Raw genomic sequence first — 22,656 nt, forward strand, 5'->3', positions numbered from 1 at the left:
ACTTCTGGTAGAGAGCATGTGGTGCCGTGGGCCATCTCCTAGATCGAGGATGTTTGCTTGGCTAGTGATCAGTGTCGATGTGTTGACTCATGACAACCTTCAAGGAGAGGTTTCTGCTTGCCTAGTGTTTGTTGCCTATGCAAAGTTGATGCCAAAATTAGGGATGGCAGTGGGGCGGGGCGGGGGACAAGGTCTCCACCCCCGCCCCGCCTCAAGATTTTATCCTCCATCCCCGACGGGGAATGGATTTTATCCTCCATCCCCGCATTCATCCCCGTTTCATGTCCTCCATCCCCGGTTCAAACGGGGATGAGGCGGGGCGGGGATATTGCGGGGAAAAGTGGTTGGGGCGGGGATGAGGCGAGGACGGGGCGGGGGGCGGAAAAGTGCACGTCCATCCCCGCCTCCACCCCCGAACGGGGATGGATTTTAACCTTCGTCCCCGCCTCCATCCCCGTTTCATACCCTTCATCTCCGGTCCAAACGGGGCGGGGCGGGCCCCCGCTTTCCCCCGGTCCACTGCCATCCCTAGCCAAAATGTTCCCACGCTTGCTATGGTCTTACAACTTTTTTCAAACCCTTCTCTCTCGACTACTTGGCAGCAGCTTCGCCTAATAGTGAGTTGAGAATCTTTTGCTAGAGACCTACTTCTTAACCAGAACCTGCCGCCTAGAAGAAGTATGTGGTATTATGTTTGGAGGTGTTGGTTGTTCACAACTTGATGAAAAGTTTGGTAGGAGCTTAACGAGACGACCTTTGACGGCAGGGCTAGGCCTACCTCCTCACTTCTTGTTCTTATTCTATCTTATGTATTTTACATGATTGTCATGAAATGGCCAGCGACGAACTTGGGATGGATTCGACCCATCTTCCGTACCTAACCTACTCTTCATGTAAAGTTGGGGGTCGATGCCCTAAGCTTTTTCTTTATCTTGCTTTAATAAAATCAAGTTTACTTAACCATATGGAGATATGATGTTTTTATATTTTCTGTAGTTTAGGTGTTTTATTATATTTTTAAACTTTTATGTGTGACGATGTCCGAGTTTTTGTCAAGGACGAAATTTTTAGTGTATCACAAGATTGTCTTTTACAAGGAAAATCCCGATAATAGGATATTAGTAGCACTTATAACAGCTACATCTAACCAAAATCAATACATATTTTTGTTACCCCCTTTTTTTTCATGGAACGTGTCTACTAATATGCAAATTACCCAAGTGATCAAAACACCCTTTTATTATCACAAGAAAAGAACAAAGTTTTCAGCAGCATTAAAAGACTTGAAGGTATATTACACGTTTCTTAGTGTTTCAACAGCATAAAAAGGCTTAAAAGGTTTATAACTATTTCACTTTCTTATTGTGTTCAGGCCTATGGCTCCACTCATAATCTAAATGCACAAACGCCCGCTCCACTTGAGGAAGCTGCTCCAACTTCTCTTGAAGATCTTCCCCAATGTCATGTGCTTGGCTTAAGAGCATGTCACCTGGCAGAACTATGTCAACCTCCACAAAGTATTGTGAACCAAATGTGTATGCTCTGACAGTGTCAATGTGCCTAATCTCTTGATGGTGATTCCATGTGAGATATGTCAGTGTCTGTAAGAATTCCGGTGGCGCCGTCTTTCCGACCAATGACCCGACGTTCTCCAATACTGTCTTAGCCCAAGTGCTGATGGTATACAGAGCGATCTGCTCAACAATTCAAGAAAAACTCCTCACTATGAATGTTTTGTGCCATAGAAATAGAAAACATTTTGCATTTTTTTTTTGTGATATTCAAGCAGGGGGATGATGGATCCCCTCCATCCAGTAGAAAGCCCTACTGGTGGCTACAGAACCAGGCAGTTACTCAACCACCCATACCAGTGGGGTTCGAACTTGAAATGCCCTATCACATGGGGACTTGCACAAACTACTACTACCAAATAGACGGAGCCCCCGTTGGTTACATCTTGTATCCTCCACTTTCATAACACTCAACGGGTGTGTTTGATTACTTTGGATCTCATATCTAAAATGATTTTTCATCGGATCTCAAACCCAGCGTTTGATGTGGGTATCTGTGCACACACATGAGAGAGAGAGAGAGAGAGAGAGATTACAAAAGAAAATGCATAGTATAGAAAAATTACCAGTATGGCTCCAGTAGGGTCAATCCACCAATAAAATCTGACGGCTAAGATCGCGGTAATCAGACCAGTTGAATTGGTGACAACATCGAAGAAATGGTCTTGAGCATAAGCTCTGACAATCTCATTTTGGAATCTTTGGCAATAAACCATCAGACCAAACTTCACCAAAGTAACCGAGACCATGATCCCGATCAACCATTTCTCCTTTTCTCGATCAAAAGCTGTGTGTGACTGCAATTATACAATTAATTAATCTCCATACGGCAAGCCAAAAAACAAAAAAAATAGCAAAAAGAAAGTATACACACAAAAGTGATGTGCAAAAGAATTGTCCTAAAGGGGTACCCTGTTCATATGATCACTTAACAGACATATACAGGATACCCGTTTGAACATGCATTTTGAGAACTTTTTTGCAGCTTCAAGATCCAACTCAATGAAAGACCTTGTGGTCCATCTCTCTCCATACTCTCTAGTCTCTACCATAAGTATTTCAACAGGCTGCCTGAAATTTAACTTATTACATTCAACCACCTGCTACTGTAATTTATGTTCCGTAGACACGCTTTGGTCAAAAATTATTCAGTTGACCTTTGTTCAGTCAATGAAAGTGGTAGCTAAAATGCTACTGTTTAACCAGAGGCTATAAAATGACATAAGATGAGTTTGTTTCATTACTTAAAAAAACAGAAAAACAAGAGAAAAAAGTTGAGCATGTTTGATAAGCAAAATGACAAAAACATTATTTACACCTCAATATTGTTAAATGCATCAGCATAAAGCAGGTGGACAAGCGGGTTAACCAAAATCAGGTTTCTATCAATAGCTGATAAATTAGGTAGCTTTTGTAAAAATCTTCAAAAAGTTAGGTTGTCTAAAGTGTCAAAGCCACACCTTGAAAAGAGCACTGACCAGAACATGAGAAATGGTGTCTTGATCACACGAACCTGGTAATTATACGCAACATGCTAGCACACAGTTATTGAATCGTTCAACTTCTAACAAGCGAAACAGAAACTCTGTCACAGGGATACTCCAACTTACCCCCGTGTCACGTCCCTTTGTATACTACTACTAGTGGAAAATTAGACAAAAAGAAAAAACATGACGTAGCGTGTCTTTGTAACATGAAACAGAAAGTACCTTGGTGATCAGTTCCCGAGCAGACTCCAACAGTATCTGGAAGCCCAAAGTTGCCATTACAGAAGCAAAGACCACAATCCCCTGTGAATTCCATCCCCTGTTGATCAGTTCTCGAGTAGGTTTGAAAAATAGAAACGGTTGAATTTTAACATGTTTCAAAATAAATCCTTTTTGTCAGGAGGCATACAACCTGCAATTAGGCCTAGTACAAGAGCTGAGCTTGAGATTGGTTCGTCTGCTTGTCATGAGCCGAGCTTGTCACAAGCTAACTTGTTTTCTAAGAAGGTTTGTTTTTTTAAGTATTTTTAGAATTTGATCATATATATAATATATGCATAAAATCAAGCATGTAGAACACATATGTACAGACGTCGGATTAAGGAAACATGAAAAAACCCTTTCAAAAGCTCCCTAAACTAAGAAATTGGTTTTTAGCAACCACCTTCTCATGTATAATATATCTAATAGGCGTATGAAACATATATAATACATATAATATAATATACGTATAATATATAAATCGAGCCTACACGAGCTGAGCCAAGCTGAGCTTCTCCTGTTTTTTTTCATGTGGAACGAGGAAACCACCCTCAACTACAAAATAAAGAGGCATTGTCCCGATGGAGTAAAGCCATGGGGGCATATCCGTGCTGGCTATGCCTGCCATACTTATATATGGTCATTGTCCCGATGGTGTAAACCCATGGGGCACCCCTTGCCCCCATGGAGTCGCCTAATTGCTTCAACATAATAAGCAAAGAGCATGATACCCTTACTCTTGATAATTCAAGGGGCTGATATGTCCATGAGAATGAAACCCTGACCACCCTTATAGCAGCCAAGGCCCCCATCTCACTATGCCAAACCCCTTGGGACTGAGCTTCTCCTGTTGAAACTCGAGTTGAACACATATACAAGCTGGCTCATAGCTTGGCTCAACAACCCCATGCAGTTCTCGAGTCGAGCGAGCTGCTCATCCGGTTTCCCAGCCCTACCTTTAATTCTGAACCCCTAACACGTGTAAATCCACAAGTAGAGAGATAGAAATATTGGAAAAACTTACTACTGGTTGCATTCGAGCCTTCCCTACGGGATAGCTATATTGGTTAGGCTTTTTCATGGCATGTGCTGTGAACCAGAGTATGAAGCCGGAGAGCAAGTCCAGGAGGGAGTCCAGAGTAGAAGCAATGACCGCCAGTGACTTGCTCTCATAGGAAGCAAACACCTTTGCAATAAAGAGCACCACGTTGGCCGCATTGGAGACGTGGATGGCAAACCTTTCGCTTCTTGCTACCTGTTTCAGCTCATCCTGCAGAACTCATTACAAGAAACACGTACGGTCAAAGTCATCAAAAGATAAGCAATCAACCGTGAAAGATCGATCCATTTGTATCCAAGCTCCTTTCGATCCTAGAAGACTCCATGCCCTACGTGGTTCGAAGCTCAGACACATTAATTATTGGGGTTTGTCTGCGTGGCCAGCGGGCGTTGAGTTGAAGACTCACGATCAAACCCCGGTGGTGCACCGGTGTGTCCGTAGCTTTCAGATGTGGGCTACATAAAGAACAGGGATCCCATCATTTGAATAGGATGGTTTTCATCATACATTCAATCCTAGCCATCCAGCAGAACCATCTAGCCATTGATTGGATGGCTAAGATTGAATGTATGATGGAACCCATCCTATTTCAAATGATGGGATCCGTGTTCTAAGGTAGGGTGGTCGTGGGACTCCACATGAGGTTTTCCTCTTTTTGGCTAGGTTACTCATCATTTAAAAAAAAACAAGAAAAAAAAGACATGACCACGATCATTTGAAAATGGGTAATCTACGAACAGGTGCTTAACATATGGCAAATTCACATTTAGCTGCATAACCTCATGTGTTTTCTTTTTTATTCACACAACTCTTGCTAAGTCCTGAAAATGACAATTTGAACTTTTTTCTCTTTAAAATATGCAAAATTTTAAAAAATACACCTAAATTTTGGGTGATAATAAAAAAACAAACCAAAGTTTTCAATATTGTTAAAAACACAATTAATGGCTCGTTTGAATGATGCCTAAAACCTGGTTTTTAGCCAGGTTTTGAATGTAAACTCAGTTTTAACAAAAAAAACAGGTTCTGCTTTTTTTATGGTTAATAAAAAAATCAAAGTGTTGCTTCCATCAAAGTTGTCATTAATTGTATCTATGATTATTGACAAAACTTCAGGTGTATTTAATTGAAAAATAATTCCAAAAAAAAAAGTTATTGGTTTAAGGGTAAATCTGTAAATTTTTATCCTATTAACTTAACTTGATATCCCAGGTTAAAAATGATGAAAGTGTCTATTTAGATAAACCGAACATAAATCTAGGCATGTTTTTAATTATATAAAAAACATAGTTGTGCCTTCTATTATTGTCAAAAAATTAGGTGTATTTTTTGAAATTTCTTAAAGTATTGACGTCACTTTTGCAGCCCCTCTACCATATAACTATAATTAAGGTAAATAAGTAAATTTCAGTCAGAAAAGCAACACAGGAAATCTTCTCAGCAATTTTTTACTAGATATATCTTAAATATTTGAAACCAGAGACGGCTAAACAAACATTTTGCCGTATGTTAGGCTCTTATATGTAAAATATCCATTAAAAATTATTGATCCTAACACCACAACAGTAGCAGTAAGAAGGAAAATGTCTCACCTCAGTCAGACCTGGTGCAGCACCCATTTCGTGAATAGTTTCCATCTCTGTGAAACCCTCCAGAAGCTTCTCCTGCTTCTTATAATACTCTGCAACCTCATTTTGTTTGCCTACGAAAATGCAGATTGGTAATCAATCAACTATATCTAAGCAAAGTTAACGCAAAATCATAGAGTTTTCAAAACTTTTAGCCAATTATTGCTATATTTGAATAAAGATGCCAATAATTAATTGGAATGATATAGGACACCAAATCATGTTTATATTGAACATTTCTACTAACAAACAGCGTTGAGATTCTGTCTGCAATTTCATTACTTGCAATTTTTGTAAAATATCACAGATGCCCTTGTCTGATTAATTTCTTAAATAAATGTTTAGTAATACATTTCATAAACAACAAAACTATTTCCAACTTTTTAACTTCTCATTCTAGTTTTAGTAGCGATTAGCCAAGATGACATAAACAAGTCTTTTCCATCAAAACCCCTTAAAGGGATTCTCTAGGAATGAAGATGAAGGAGAAAAGATGATTGAGTTTTTCTTTAACATGTTCTTGTCACAGTCAAAATCTGCCTACTTGGACAAGTCTATCAGCCAAAACATGCATGCTCATGTGAGGCAAGGAACGTTCTTGGACACTTATGGCTAATTGCTTCACCTTTTAGGCTTATGGAATATATATATGGTAACATTTAAATGATTATAAAGGTAGGAAACATTTAGGTACTTTTTTATATTAAAGCTTTAGGTTCCTCTTATTCCCATCTCTTTTTGTCTTTGAATTGAAGCATATTCTTTGTACTAGACTTTGTTACTTTTAGCTAGATTTACAAACATAACGATATTTCAGTTTTCAATCACATCTTCACGTTTTTATATGAAGAACTGAAAATGATAAGGTTTTTTATTTGAATTTTATTTTCTCTTAATTGGGAACTTCATACACTTGTTTTTTTATATGTATATATCATACTCATTGATACATCTGTTTTTTTACAACCATCATCGCTTTGATCTTAGCCAAAAGGCCATATATAGTTGGGAAATTTATTTAGAAGACTTCTTCGTAATTTTCTTCTTCCTTGAGCTTTGTCTTAAAATTTTATTAACAAGAAAAAGTATAATACGTTAAATATATTAAAAATGGGTTAACGTTAAAAAATGTAAATTTAAGAGTCTTTTGAGATTAAATAAATAAAAATAAAAACACCATATTCAAATCATGATATTTTGAAAATATCAAAATATATTAAAATTTTAAAGTAGGTGGCATGCATCCTTCACGAAATGTTAAAAAAATATTGTAGCTCACCAGGGAGAGCAGATCAGGTGACCGGATTGGGCTCGCTGTTATCCTTGGCCGGTACTGGACACCCATAATCTAATATATATTTTATATATAATATATAAAATATATATTTTATGTTATATATACAGGACAAGTCTGGCAGCCGGCCAGTTCGTGCCGAGCTTGGTATAGGCCCAAGCCCGGCCTGTGGTGGGCTGGGCCAGCCCGTTGCCCACCTCTAGCTAAGATGGTCATCTCAAGTTCTATTTGTTTTGCGTTATATCTTTGCTAATTGTCTTAAACTCTTAACTCAGCTTCGGGCCGATATCTCATCGATCGCCCTAAACAACTTGTATATAATCTACTACTTAATAAATGATTTTTTTTTACCTCAAAAACACTAAAAATAATGTTAATATGTTTAAAAATATTAAAACAATATTTGAATTTTTTAATATTAAAAATAAGATGAATCGGCTTTTTTTTTTTTTTAAGAAGATCCAGGATGAGTGATGCATGGCATGGGAACAGTTCCATGCAATAAAAAAAGTTTACATCACCAAGTTGAATTAATATAAGATGAGATGGGAAAGTATAGTCTTCCTTTTCCTTTTATTGGTAGCACTTTGTGATTTTCCTTAACTACCAAGTTAAGAATTTCAGGTGAACAACTTGGCAATGACGTAGGAAGGTTGAAATCCATGAGGGAATCCTATTCGTTGTGGGAAGTCAACCGCTTATATACGTTGTCGGTGGCATATGTCAGGGAAAACGTACCAAAATGAATCACATGACACCTGTGAAACTTTTTCTGTTTCTTCAAGACCTCTTTTTTCATTTTCCCAACTTTGCTGATGCAGTGAACATGAGGATGGCTCATGAACCCACCCTAGAGAATGATACTCTTATCTTAAACTAATTGTTTAGGAAAGCAAAATTTTAATTAAAAATAACACAAAAATGCAGAGAAAATAATTAAGGCTATGTTTGAGAGTCTTGGTACGGAGGTTATGTTGTGGTCTCGTACCCTCTACTCTCTTGCTGCCTGAGAGCAATGGCATTGCTGAAACAAAACAATGTGTAGGGCCTGGTGATGGCAGGCCCAAAGCCACATTTCAACACCTTTCAAGAAAGGACGTTTTTGACAACTCCGCCTCTCAACATCGCTCATTGGCAAAAGGCCATTCTCCAAAGTTCAGATAATGGCTGGCTCTGTGGTAAAGCCTATCACATGGATACTTGATTTTGATCCATGTCTGATTGTTCTTTCAATATATATATATATATATATATATAGAGAGAGAGAGAGAGAGAGAGATTGGTAGCTGTGAAATCCATAGGTACTAAATTCGTGGTCAAACACGCTGATCATCCATTGCTTGCGTTGATGGATGACCAGTGCAAAACAAAATAAAAAATCACATTTTTGACAACTTTTTTCGCGAAAGGAGAATAATTAGGCGACAAAATTGAAATGAGCATTAGCAACCACAAAAGACCTTTAGAGGTGATTTTTTTTTTGCCGCTAATACTCGTTTGATCATTAGCTGCGATAATTTTGTCGCCTCTAATGCCCCTTTGGCAGAAAACTTGTCATTTTGATGCTATTTTTTTTTTGCGCATGACCGTCCGTCAATGGGCATGATGGACGGCCAGCACGATTCACCACCGATTTAGTACCTGAGCATTTTGCGGCTACCAATTTTCCTATACATATTGCCCATAACAGTGGATGGGCAACGATGCTCGTTCATTGTTTTTTTTTAATTTTATTTTGGGGTCTTTAGCGACCTAGGTGTAGGGATGGCAGTGGGGTGGGGCAGGGCGTTGCGGAGGACAAGGTCTCCACCCCCGCCCCGCCTCCAGATTAGAACCTCCATCCCTGCTTCCATCCCCGGCGGGGATGGATTTTAACCTCCACCCCCGCCTTCATCCCCGTTTCATGTCCTCCATCCCCGCTTCCATCCCCGGCGGGGATGGATTTTAACCTCCACCCCCGCCTTCATCCCTGTTTCATGTCCTCCATCCCCGGTTCAAACGGGGATGAGGCGGGGCGGGGAAAAGGGTACGTCCATCCCCGCCTCCATCCCCGAACGGGGATGGATTTTAACCTTCGTCCCCGCCTCCATCCCCGTTTCATACCCTTCACCCCCGGTCCAAACGAGGCAAGGAGGGGTGGGGCCCTGCTTTCCCCCAGTCCACTGCCATCCCTACCTAGGTGGAAAAAAGGGTTTTAGCGGTAATCACCGCTAAAGGTCTTTTTTTTTTCTTATAACGTGCGTGCCTGTCATCAATGGCGGGCGCGTCCAAGGTCCCGACAGTGGATGATTTGCTCATCCACTGTTATGGGTTATATATATATATGCAAGAGAAAAACATAATTATCATGTCATGAACGTGATAATATCACGATAAAAAAAAAAACATGCCAGATTCAAATTCAGTGATATTTTTGAAATATCGCTTTTTTCCAGAGTATACCAGTAATCTCGAGATTTTCTAAATAATGACCGATATTTGTGGCTGTGGTACCATGACAGAAGGCAAAATGAAGCGTGTCAGTAACTTATCATGCAAGGGGTATCTGGTGTTGGTTGTGGGCCTTAAATCTAGAACTGGAATCCAGGCAAACACTGGACAAAAATCAAATGTTAACAAGTTTTATGCATCTCCTTTTTAATTTTTTCAGCACAACCTGTTCTAAGAAGATTTCGTAGCCGTTTATTACCACAACTTCCAAAATTCAACTTGCTAAAACAAATCAACACGAGCAAGGAAATAACAGTCACGGGTATGTCATAGTTATCTCCATTCGATCCCAACCTTAGAAAAATGGCTCTGAATTTGTTTATTTTTTTTTTTTACCCTCACCGAGAACCGGGTCATTTAATCGGCCCGCCTTCCAAAACTCCAGGTTGAAGACACAACCATGCACCAGCAGGATTCGATCATGAGTCAGCTTGACACAGGACCCCTCCGTTGACCCCATGGGGGGGGTCTAGTTGACAGTTCACACGGACAAGTAAGTTGTTAAAGAAGACATGAGGTTATTTCTTTTAAGTTTTAACAAGAAAAAGAAGAGACCATTCTCCCACACGCAGCGTACAGAGAGAGAAGAGAGAAACTCACTGAGGCATCTTAGGCGATGATGGAGGGACTTGGGGAGGGTCTGAGTGCGGTCGGGGAGGGTGACCTCGTTGAGGTTGAGGCGCCATGAGGGCACGCCGGAGCCCGAGTGATTCTCCGCTTCTATCACCAGAGAAGACGACGATATCTCAAGCAGATGCTCCGGAGACATCGTCTCTGTTGGAACCGCCATCACCATCTCTCTCTCTCTCTCAACAGCAACAACCAGGGTTTCACGTAAATTTGGTGTGACTTGCTAGCATGATCTTCTTTATTGATTCGTTGTCGTTGGTATATGAATAACCAAGTCGTCCCCTCCAAACAAGGAAATCGAATCGTTGGGGGCTCCTGAATATTATACCCTACATTCAAGCAGAGAAACTTCCCTTATTTATGCTCTCAAGTGTGATGAGGCTGCTACGTCAGCCACCGGCTGTATCTGTGTGTTGCAACTTGGTTCGATGCCTTAACCCAAGCGTTGGTGTCACGCTAACTCTAGGAGGACTCTAGGAGGGCATATCAGGTGATTTGGCAAAACACAAATAGTTGTGTTTTGAAATCACCAACATTCATTATAAAATGATGACATCAGCACTTTTGACATTATCCGCTGCCTGCAAAATGAATGATGGTGATTGAAGTGACGGACGGTAGTGATTTCAAAACAGAAAAGTGTATGTTTTGCCAAATTACTTGATTTCATCCTTGCACGCGATCCAATCACTAGATGACACATGCATATCCGGTCATTTGTTGGAAAGAGTAGGTTGAGAAGAGTCGGGACCTAGGGATCGGGTAACTGCTCGCTTATGTGATACAGCCGAATCACATGACACATGTGATGTGATTGGCGTGTGTCACATAAGCAGGCAGTTACACAATCACTGGATCCTATAACTCGGGTGGAGAATGGAATTCACCAGATAATGGATCTGCTCTCCATTAGGGGTCATTTTAATGCTGAGTCCACCTGAGAAGATTTATAGATACGCAATCTGACGTCACTCAAACAAGGGGATTTTTTATCCTCAGATATGAAATCCCCATCACAGGCCAAACCTTCCAAAATTTAAAAGGGAGCTCAGTTTTGGGATCCAAAGATATCCGATCAAAAATCTTCAGATCTGAGATCCAACCGGTTCGAACACCCCCTTACGAAGAAGGGATGTAAATCCAAGCCCATTTAATGGGATTCAGTAAGCAAAGTAGTATCTAAATGCTAATCGGACTTGGTTGTTGCGTTATCACATTCTAGTTTGAGAAGATCTGACCCGATTATATGTATATGTCACATGATTAGGGGTGTGCACTTTAGGATCCACTTTTAGTATAAGCTTTTTGCTGTGAACGTTAACACCTTACATCCCATTATATTCACCTCATGTGCGACCCTTTGATGCAAATGGATCAGATCCAGGATGGAGGTTTATATTTAGCTGTTCAAGATCCGAGCTGTTTGCATCCCTACCTTTGATCCTAACATTAGATGCTGTTCCATTTTATGAACATTTTTTAACCAATCGAAATATAGGATTTGGAATTTCATGATCCTACCATTAGATGCTATCCCTAGTGGGATTCGAACCTGAGGCCCCTCGATTATAATAATTTGACCTAACAATCCAGCTACGTCAATCAATCCGCAATGGAGATATTTGTTCAAGAATAAAGTTTATCCAGAAGCATTTGTCTAAATTGAATCACAAAAGAGATCCTTTTATAAACGGTGGAATGGATCACTTTTTATGCATTTGTTGCATTTTGGAAAAAACAGTGGGTCCCACAAAATTTATGACAACTTTTTCCTTTTTTGACATATTTTTTCATGTACGTACCAAACGACTGGCTAGGAAAATCTGGAAGCATGTGAAGGGAAAGTAAAGCAGCTAAGGTCTTAGGGTACAAATGGATATCGGACACAAAACTGGATTATGGCTGATCCAAAGAGTGGACTCAGTATTCGTTTACCTTAACGTGCTGTAGATTTTTTATTATGATTTTGATGTCAAAATTGTGGCTTGGAAACGGTGCCTCACATTGGGCAAATGCTTCTAAACATAATAGGTTTGGTTGCATTCAAATGTGATTTGGAAAATTCATGCAAATGAGGGGTGAATCTCATTTGCACAGCTAACCAAACACGTGATTTGGAATCTCATGCAAATGAGAGAATGGATCTCATTTGCACATCTAACCAAACGTGTGATTTGAAATCTCATGCCAATAAGGAATGGAATGTGATTTGAGATCACATTCGAAGTGAATCTTATATGATAAATTGACTTGAAATCATAAGACTTCAAATCACATTTTATTCCATCTCATGTGGTTCCAAATCACACGAGATGCAACCAAACTATTAGCCGATCCAAATCCGATCTGCTGGGATTTGAATCCAGCACGCATCATCTATATCAAACGGTTATGGATAACCATGGGCATGAGCAAAGAAAATGTAGGCGTGAATCTCTCCAACCAGTGTACATTATCCTCCTCAGGATCATCGCGATCCACCTCAAGATCGGATCTGACAAGATAAGAAATTGTTGAAAGGCTGGATCACAGGCATATTATCTGAGGACGTGCTTGGGTTCATCATTGAGCTTGACATAGCTGCCCAAGTCTGGTCGAACCGTGAGGAAGCGCTAGCTCTTGAATCTCAAAAACGTGAATGCTATTTGCTTCAAAAACTTTCTCTCTCTGAGCACATTGCTAATTTCAAAAATACTTGTGACGAACTAGCCACCATTGGCAAGCCTGTCGATGATAAAACAAAGTCTTTTTGTTTCTAAATGGCATTCGACCAAGGCTACGAAGCATTTGTCCTCACTGTGATGAAGTCGTATGTTCCTACATATAAAAAACTTGTCTCTCTCTCCTTCAAGCTCATGAGACTTTTAGAACCCTTCAAAATCCCTAGCAAGAATAACCCAAATCAGAACGTCGCATTTGTGAGGACAAAAATAAAAGCAACAGGCGAAGAGGGTACCAAAATCAGTTCTCATCTCAAGGCCACAGTTTCTCTCAGACAGGAAACCAGTCATCTCTTCAGATGTACCAAAATCTCAATCAAGGACCTCAAAACAATCAAAATTGTGACATAGCAGTCCACCTCGCCCAACAGCATCATTGACCATCGTTATCACGCAGATTACAGCAGCCTTAGTAAGCAGTTGACCACCATCTCAGATCCGCAATCTGATGACCCACATCATGGTACCACTGATGGTTATGGGAGTGCCGATTTAGACCAATCTCCCAAAATCCCAACCAGCCCAAAGCAGGTTATATGTTCCCCCTCCCTCCCTCACCCTCCCAACGACAGTCGTTAGCCACAGTGCTTTTTCGGGGGTCCCAATGAGCGCCACGTATATAAGCTCGTATCTCCATGTTTGTTAGCATAAATTAGAGTCAGTGACTGGTGCGGTTGCAAAGACTTAATTACACTTTCCGCCATTGGTGCCATAAAACGATGATTCTAAAAAAGGAGTGGTTGCAAAGACTTAAGTACCCCGAAGATGGTTATTTAAGACCCAGTAACTACACTGCACGATTATCCGAGAAACAAATCCCCCTGAAGAAGGCCATGAACATCAACCCTCTCTCTCTCCCTTTTCTTTCTACCTCTGTGCACATTCAGCAGACGATTCTACACTGCTCCATCAAGCACCGACTGACCTGCACACTGACTGTAGCATGGTTCAATTTGATGAGTTGTGGAGCCTGATTCAGAGTTTTTGCCCTTACAAGAGGGGGGTTACAGGGGGCCAACGCCCCCCGAAAGAAATTTTTTGGGGCCTTGTATAAATTCTTTCTTTTTTTTCCCGCTTGTAACTGTCAAAAAAGAGCAATACAGTGTTTTGTTTGATCGTTCTTGTTTATTGTTTCCTTCGATTGTTTCTTGATCGCGGTTTTTGTAGCATCCTTTCCCACGATTTTATGTTTTTTTTTTTGCTATGCGGTTTTCGTAAATCGTTACTTGATTTAGCGATTTTTCATTTTTTTTTTTTTGCTACTCGATTTAGTGATTTGCCATTTTTTCGCTAAGTGATTTTCGTAATTCACTACTCAATATAGCGATTCACGAAAATCGCATAGCGATTTGCCATTTATGTTTTTTTTCGCTACGTGATTTTCATAAATTGCTACTCGATTTAGAGATTTGCCATTTTTTTTTGCTACGCGATTTCCGTAAATCGCTACTGTGTATAAATTGTAAATTGCGATGTTGAACTATGCTTCCTTCAGCACGATCGTCGCCGTGATCAGGCTGTAGTAGCCAGTTGTCTCGATGGCAGTCTTGAGGTTCGTGATGGGGAAGCTGAAGAGGAACATGTCATTCCCGACGTTGGCGGGGAGGTGGGTCCTGTCGGATAGCACGGTGTTGGAGGTCAAGATAAGAACCTTGAGGTGTCAGAACCCCACAAATGCCCGCCAAGACTTGAGGGTGAGAACGCCTGTGTTGAGCAGCGTCAGAGTGGCCTGGAAGACACAGCCCTGATCGAAAGTATTGCCGACGTAGGGGTAGATGGATTGTACTTTGAAAGACTCTGTTGTAGGTGTACTGGAGGAAGATTTCATTATAAGTGTCCCTCGAAGGCGGCGGAGGGGCCGCCGCAATCGGTTGCCCGTTGAATGAGGGCAGCATTCCGGCCACTGCTAGCAGAAAGAGGGCGACGATCACCATTGGATCGCTGACTCTTTGCCTCCCTTACTTTCTTCTCTAGAGAGAGAGAGAGACAAAGAGAGAGAGAGAGAGAGAGAGAGAGAGAGAGAGGGAGGGAGGGAGGGTTTTACAGTGCTGCACGGAGAAGGAAGAAGAAGATGATGATGACGGAAAGTTCAAACGAAAAAGAAAGAGAAAGCATTTCAGGTTTGTTTCGTTGTTTGGACTTTGAAGAGTTAACATCATCCTCGACTTTCTGGATGGAGGATATTTTTGGCCTTTTTTCGAACCGTCATTTCCCTTTTTTTGAATGGAGAACATTTTTGTCATTTTCTCAAACTGTCGTTTCATGACGAGAATAGCAAGAAAGGGTACTTAAGTCTTTGTAACCGCACCAGACTCTGATGCTAAGTGATGATGACACACACGGGAATACGAGCCCCATGTGCTTATATATGTGGCGTTCATTCGAACCCCCGAACACACACTGTAGAAAACATTGCATTTTCGGGGGGAAACACACAACACCCTCCCCAACCAACCAACCCTAATTGAGACTCAGATCGATATGCATGACACCTCTCCAGCTTCATGCTGCTGGCAATCCAGCTTATAACACCCATACCGTGGTCACTCGGACCAAAGTTGGCATTATCAAACCCAATGAAAAATATTTTTTAGTCGAGCTTGATGTTTCTCTTGAACCCAAGACCGTTAAGTCTGCCATCACTCATCTAGGTTGATTACAAGCCATTAAAGATGAGATACAAGTCCAGCTTGATGTTCCTCTTGAATCAACTTTAACATATGAAAATAATAAATATGGCATGTTAAACATGATCCAATAATTTATTTTACTTTTAAATATTAGATCTATGTAAATCAAGTGTTGTACCGCCATAAGCTCTCTCACAAGGGCATGTCATTTTGGCTGCATGTCCCTTGGTGACATGCATAGAAATGTTGATTTACACTATAAGAAAAATGTTAATTAGCGATGGAAATTTGCGATGGATTTTTTTCGTAGCAAATTTGTGATAGATTAGCTAGAGAAAACTTTCTTCATGAATCTGTCGCTAAGTAGCGACGGATTAGCGATGAAAATTTTCTCTAGCTAATCTGTTGCTAATTAGCGACGGATTAACGACAATAATTGTTTGGTCGCTAATTCTCAATACAAGAAAAATATTTTAGCGAGGGAATTTTTCTGTCGCTAATTAGCGACGGATTAGCAACGGAAAAATTTCCTCGCTAAATCCCTCGCTAATTTTCGATTTAAACCGAGCGCGAAATTTTCCCTCTCTCACCGTTCGAAATTTAAATGGATCGCGCTCGATTTAAACCGACTTCTTCGGAGGACGGCGAGGAGAGCGCGTTGGAGAGCATGTACATGAGAGTGGAGGACGACGACGCCGGAGGACGGTCGGCGATCGCTGGAGGACGTCGGCATCGGTTCACGGAGGACGACGACGCCGGTTCATGGAGGATGACGGCGACACCGGTTCATAGAAGATGACGACGCCGGTTCATGGAGGACGGCGACGCCGGAGAGCACCGGTTTATGGAAAACGGTGACGTCGGAGAGCACCGGTTCATGGAGGACGGCGACGCCGGAGAGCACCGGTTCACGGAGGACGGTGACGTCGGAGAGCACCGGTTCACGGAGGACGGCGACTCCGGAGGACGGTCAGCAATCGCTGGAGGACGTCGGCGCCGATTCACGAAGGATGATGATGCCGGTTCACGGAGGATGGCGACGCTGGTTCACGGAGAATGACGGCGTCGCCGGTTCATGGAAGATGACGGCGCCGGTTCATGGAGGACGGCGACCCCGGAGAGCATCGGTTCACGGAAGACGGTTCACGGAGGACGGCGACGCCGGTTCACGGAGGACGACGACTCCCATTCACGGAGGGCGGCGATGCCAGAGAGCACCGGTTCACGGAGGACGATACAAGTTTGACGATGAGGCATAGCGATCATTCTGTGCAATGCCTGTCGGGTGCAGTATAAGTCCGGCTTATTGCTGTCGGAATACCGCCCGATAGGGATCATTTTTTTTTTTTAAATTTAGTGATGGATTAACGACGGATAATGTCTGTTGCTAATCTGTCGCAAATTAGCGACAGAATTAACGTCAGATAAGTTTTTACGCTAATTAGCGAGCAAAAATCTGTGATGGCCTCTATCCATCGCTAATCTGTCGCTAAACAGTTTAGCGACGGATTAACAATGGATATAAGCCATCGCTAATCCACGATTTTCTTATAGTGTTAGACACATCTTACTGTGGCCATTATTTTTAGTAGTTTTAATGATACTTCAATAAAAGATATTTTTAAATATTAAAATATCAAAAATAGTTTTTATTAAGTAAAAATTAAAAAATTCTGTGTCATGTCCATTTTAGCAAAAATTTTAGAAACTTGCAAGTCCAACCTGCATTCCTCAGTCATTCCCTAGTCCACATATCTATGCGATATAGACCATAAATTAAGATATAAAACCAGATTGAAAAGGAAATATCATAAAAATAAATTGTCTAGAAAAGAACTTCACTCAAAAGGGTACAAAGTGCCAACAAAAATACATGCCAAAGAATAGAAAAACTGGTTTGAAAAAACTAAGTGCAAAAGCCTTCATTTAGCTTGGCCTACTTGACATGTCTTCAAAATTGAAATATATGTATGTGGAACAATATTGACAATGCTAGATTGAACAATACTCTCTAGCAGAAACCACCCTCTCTTTCGCACTTTCTTGGCTTTCTAAATTGGAGATCAAACCGTATAGATATTATCTACATTGTTTTCTGTTGAAATTTGGATAGGGCTATGCACAAAGTGAGGAAGGAGAGAATAGAGAGAAGATGTGGTAGATGGGGAAAATGTAAAAAATGACCTATGTCTGGGGGTTGGGGGTGGTCTTGCTAGGTTATTCTTGCAGTGCGTAGGGGCTGGGGATTTTATAGTCCTCTCCCCAGTAGCCATTTTTATAGCCTTGAATAGAAATTTTAATCTTATTCAATACGTTATAATGAGATTTTAACTCACATGTTATGTGAGTTATGAGCCCAACATCATGTGTAGCTCTTTGGATTCTAGTGTGAGCCCTTATAGCCACATTAAAACTTAATTATCAAGAACTAACATCTCTTACTTGGTCATACGGGGCAAACAACCATATTGTATCACAATTGATGCATCAAGTATTGATATAGCACTTCATGACATAACATGCACCTAATAAGTTATGCACAATTTTAAGGGTTGTATCAATATGTAATTATGGTGTTTTTTCATATATTATGAGTTATTTCTCATATAATCATGTGAACTTTGTATCATTCATATTCAAATATGAGGTTTTTCACATATGCTATAGGTTATTTCCTACATAGCTATATGCATTTTTTCATCATTTTTATATAATCAAATGTAATGTTTTTTCACATGTTATGGGATGTTTTTCAGATAATCATGTGATATTTTCATCATCATATGAATCATGATTTTTTTCCTATATGGTATGGATTTAGTCATGACATTGTCCTTGCATGCACTAATTTCACATAACCATATAGGTTTTTTATCATGTCACAATTTAAATTTAACCATGAATGTGCAATATCATATATAAACAAATACTTTATATTGTGAGTCTCACTTTCTTACTTAGTCATGAGGTTCTTATGGCTCTTCCATGACCATATCATATGACATCATCATGTCCACATAAACACTAGTGAAGTTCTATGAATTTTCATTAACTCATGAATCTATGATAAAATATGATTTATTAATCATAACAACTATCACTTTTCAAAATTTTACCATAGTCAATACTCCCACTATCTAAGTGAAGTACCCTAGTTAACATTCTGGTGCATAAAATTTTGGTGGATGTTTATGTGATTCTGAGTATGCATCTTAGTGATCTCCTGCTCCTTCCCATTGACGCTCTCCCTCTTTTGCCGCCCTCTGGGTCAGCGGCTCCTGCGTGAGCCTGTTTTGTCTGTTTGATGTTCTTTTTCCTTTCTGCTTTCTTTTATTTGTTTTGGCTTTTGCTCTTGTTTCATTCATGGGTTCAACATTTTGTTGATCTTCATGAGTGGTAATGTTGTATTTCTTTCGTCTCTCTCTCTCTCTCTCTCTCTCTCTCTCTCTCTATATATATATATATATATATATATATATATATATATTGAAAATAGTGAGCAGTGAACATTACCAATATGGCTCCAGTTGGGTCGAACAACCAGAGGAACCTAACTGCCAAGATTGCTGTGGCTAGGCCAACTGAGTTGGTGATGACATCAAAGAAATGGTCTTTGGCATAGGCTCTAACGATCTCATTTTGGAACCTTTGGCAGTAAACCATGAGGACAAACTTTAAAACAGCAACTGACACCATGATGCCAATCAACCATCTCTCCTTTTCTCGATCCAGGGTGGGGTTTGACTGCAGATTTTCCATTTGTTAGTAAATGTGAACAGCTAAAAGAGTTCCGAGAGAAGATCAGATCATGTTGTATTTAACTGCGCCAGTTATATTCAATTCTCTCGGGGCATCTCACTTGGAAAGTATGAGAACAGGGCCCATGGACATCTGCAACAAGTGAGATGTGTGGTGAGGATTGAATATAACTGAAGAATCAACTATATACAATATGACCTGAGCTGTCCATACATCCTCTTTATCACTATGCACACACACACACACACACACACACAACCTCATACATTTGCACCCAACTTGGGCTTTCAAAATGAGCTGAAAGAGCCAAGCTCCTCTTGTTCATGCTTGCTTGTTTAGGCTCAACAACTAGCTTCGTTTCGGCCTTTCATTAACCAAACCTAGCTGAGAGTCCTCTGTTCAGTACTCTGTCTGTTAGTCACAACTGTCTTATTCAAAGCTCATATTAGGCGGTACAAATTCAACCATCTCCTACATGAGCCAAACTGGACCGAATCATGAGCAGCTGGGCATGTCCCAGTCCTAGACTTGTATGTGGTTTCAAGGGTGCCCTGTCATGTGCATGTACTAATAGAGTGCACAACATGGATTTTATCTCATAAAATGTTGATATGAAACTGTGAAAAACACGCTTACTGATTCAAGTCCTCACACAAGCATGACCTTGGCGACTATTACTAGCTGCTATCCCGGCTGGTTCCTTGTCATCGGAAAAACATAAATGGTTCACAATTATTATTAGAGTACCTGTGTAATGAGCTCTCGAGAAGACTCCAATAGTGTCTGGAAACCAAATGTAGCCATTACAGATGCAAACACAAGAATTCCCTGCAAAGGCCAGCCAGTTCCAAATACTAAACAAAAGGTCAAGTTTGGGGTAGGATTAGTATTCCACCCTTTGGTTCTTATTAAGACAACTGGATGCGGCGACAAAATGAAGGCAAGGCAAGGCAGATCGAGAACCTTACAACAGGCTACCTTCGGTTCTTGCCAATGGGGTATCTGTACTGATTGGGCTTTCTCATTGAACGGGCAGTGAACCAGAGGATGAACCCAGAGAGCAAGTCCAGCAGGGAGTCAAGTGTGGAAGCAATGACTGCCAGTGACTTGATCTCCACTGATGCATAAACCTTGGTTATGAAAAGTACCACATTAGCAGCGTTGGACTTGTGGATGGCACTCCTCTTCCTCATTGCTAGCTCTTTCATCTCGTCCTGCATGCACACGGTCGCCAAAATATCCAAAATATGCCTTCCATGTATTGAGGGAAAAAATTGGAATGTGCTTGCTTTTCTTCCTAATGGATTTTTACATGTAGTGAAACAAATATCAGCTTGCTTCCGCCAGTTTCACGAATTTGATTGAAATAAATGCTCTCTTAAAGTCAGCTTTGATATTTGAAATCCCACCAATTCTATTCTAAAGCCCTCACAGTAGAAAACTTTTCTATGTTCTGATATGCAGGTAGTTTTTTATAATATTCTAAAATCAATGATCTAAAATTTTATAAATATTTACTACTTAAAATCATATTTTTTATTAAAAAAATGATCCAAGTATCGTTTCTTAACAAATCAACCATGTTAAACACATCTGCGGGGTCAGATTTGCAAAAATCACTCCAAAAATGCATGTTTGCTCGCAATAGGCTGATGGTAGGCTGGATAATATATATAGATTAAATATCCAAATGTACTCTATAGATTAAATAGCCAATTATGCCTTGTGTTTCTCTGATTCTCCGGCTGCCTTCCAGCCTACTTTAGGAAAGATTCTTCCGTAATGCATGATAGTACCTAATCATATTGAATCATTTCAGTCTAGCTAGAATTTATATTTGAATGATAAAGTCTACGAGTGGTAGTGAGCCTCCAGAGATTACCTGCTTCTGAGGAAAACTTTTGTCATAAAAAACACTCAATATCCAGGCCTTCTTATTATACAGAGAGCAACAGTGTTATATAATTGTATGAATGGCCTTATTTAATACAGATGAATTGGAACTCTTCACCTTCCTCATTTCTTATTTGCCCTGATTGAAAGTAGAAAGTGACGGCCACAGATGAGATCACAACAATTTGTCCTCCAATGGTAGAAATACCTAATCATGTTTGGATTGTTGGTCCACTTTCTTAGGGAGGGTGCGTTGTGACGTAATGTCACTTTGGGATGCTCTAAGATAATGACATTCGGATGCCCATGCGATTGTCGTATTATAATAAGATAAACCAATTTTTGTAGCAAATATAGTTGCCTATTGAAAGTAGAAAGAAAGTAGATCGAGTGTTTGGGGGCAAAACACTTAATAAAGTGTTCTGACAACTAGGGGAGCCACGTATAGGGATGGCAGTGGACCGGGGGGGGGGGGGGGGGGGGGGGGGGGCTTTGTACCTCCACCCCTGCCCCCATCTCAAACTAATTATCCCCGTCCCCTGCCCTGCCTCGCCCCACCCCTTCCCTGCCCCGTCCCCGTCCAGCCCCGCCTTGCCATGGATCTCATCACATGAGATTGGATCTTCCAATCATGTTTAGAAAGAAAAAAAAGGGTTACAACATATGGGCTCATCTATTGGATATGCTTGAATCATGTCAAACTTGGTTGAATCTAGAAGATTAGATCCAAATACAACCCACTTTAGTTTGATTGGATATGGTTCAAATGCCAAGACAAGCTTACTGCAGACCCAAAGCAAGACAGGCACAATCACTATCATGGTCGACTTATAGCATAAAAAGCACAAAGCAATCACCAAGCTTTGTGAAGAACAGACATAAAATGCAAGCCACCATAAGTCAAATGAATAGCATTGAAAGTATAGAATCACTTATAAAGGAAAAAACAATATAGTCCTTGTGTGGACTAAATGGACATATTGAAACTAAAATTCAAACATAAATTTCAATTTCACACTTGGCACAGGTTATGCATTTGGATCATGGTAAGATGTATGCCATGAGGTGAGGCACGCTCCTCTTCGGGGGATAGGCTGATGAATCTATGGCCTACCCAAGGCAATTTATTGGTGCCTCACCTTCGGAGCAGGCAATTGCCACCTTGAGGCGGGGACTTGTTGAAATCAAGGCTTTCCATCGTTGCACAAAAGTACAGCCAAAGAGGAATTTATT

At 40.6% G+C, this 22,656-nt stretch overlaps 1 protein-coding gene and 1 pseudogene across 1 annotated transcript; both read right to left on the reverse strand.

Moving 5' to 3' along the window:
- Window positions 1-1,223: 1,223 nt before the first annotated feature.
- Window positions 1,224-10,724, reverse strand: LOC149827378 (metal tolerance protein 10-like). Its single transcript, XM_090019324.1, has 6 exons — window positions 10,392-10,724; window positions 5,972-6,081; window positions 4,344-4,589; window positions 3,281-3,361; window positions 2,138-2,368; window positions 1,224-1,694 (listed from the first exon to the last, which is right to left on the reverse strand). Exons 1-6 carry the CDS (start codon window positions 10,585-10,587, stop codon window positions 1,347-1,349), a joined length of 1,212 nt encoding a protein of 403 aa, XP_089875450.1. The 5' UTR covers window positions 10,588-10,724; the 3' UTR covers window positions 1,224-1,346.
- A 3,897-nt stretch (window positions 10,725-14,621) lies between these two features.
- LOC149827379 (metal tolerance protein 10-like) lies at window positions 14,622-20,750 on the reverse strand (annotated as a pseudogene).
- Between the last annotated feature and the right edge of the window lie 1,906 nt (window positions 20,751-22,656).

This window comes from Nuphar pumila, chromosome 10 (assembly GCF_984573655.1).
Source record: "Nuphar pumila chromosome 10, dmNupPumi1.hap1.1, whole genome shotgun sequence".
In the NCBI taxonomy this organism is placed as follows: Eukaryota; Viridiplantae; Streptophyta; class Magnoliopsida; order Nymphaeales; family Nymphaeaceae; genus Nuphar; species Nuphar pumila.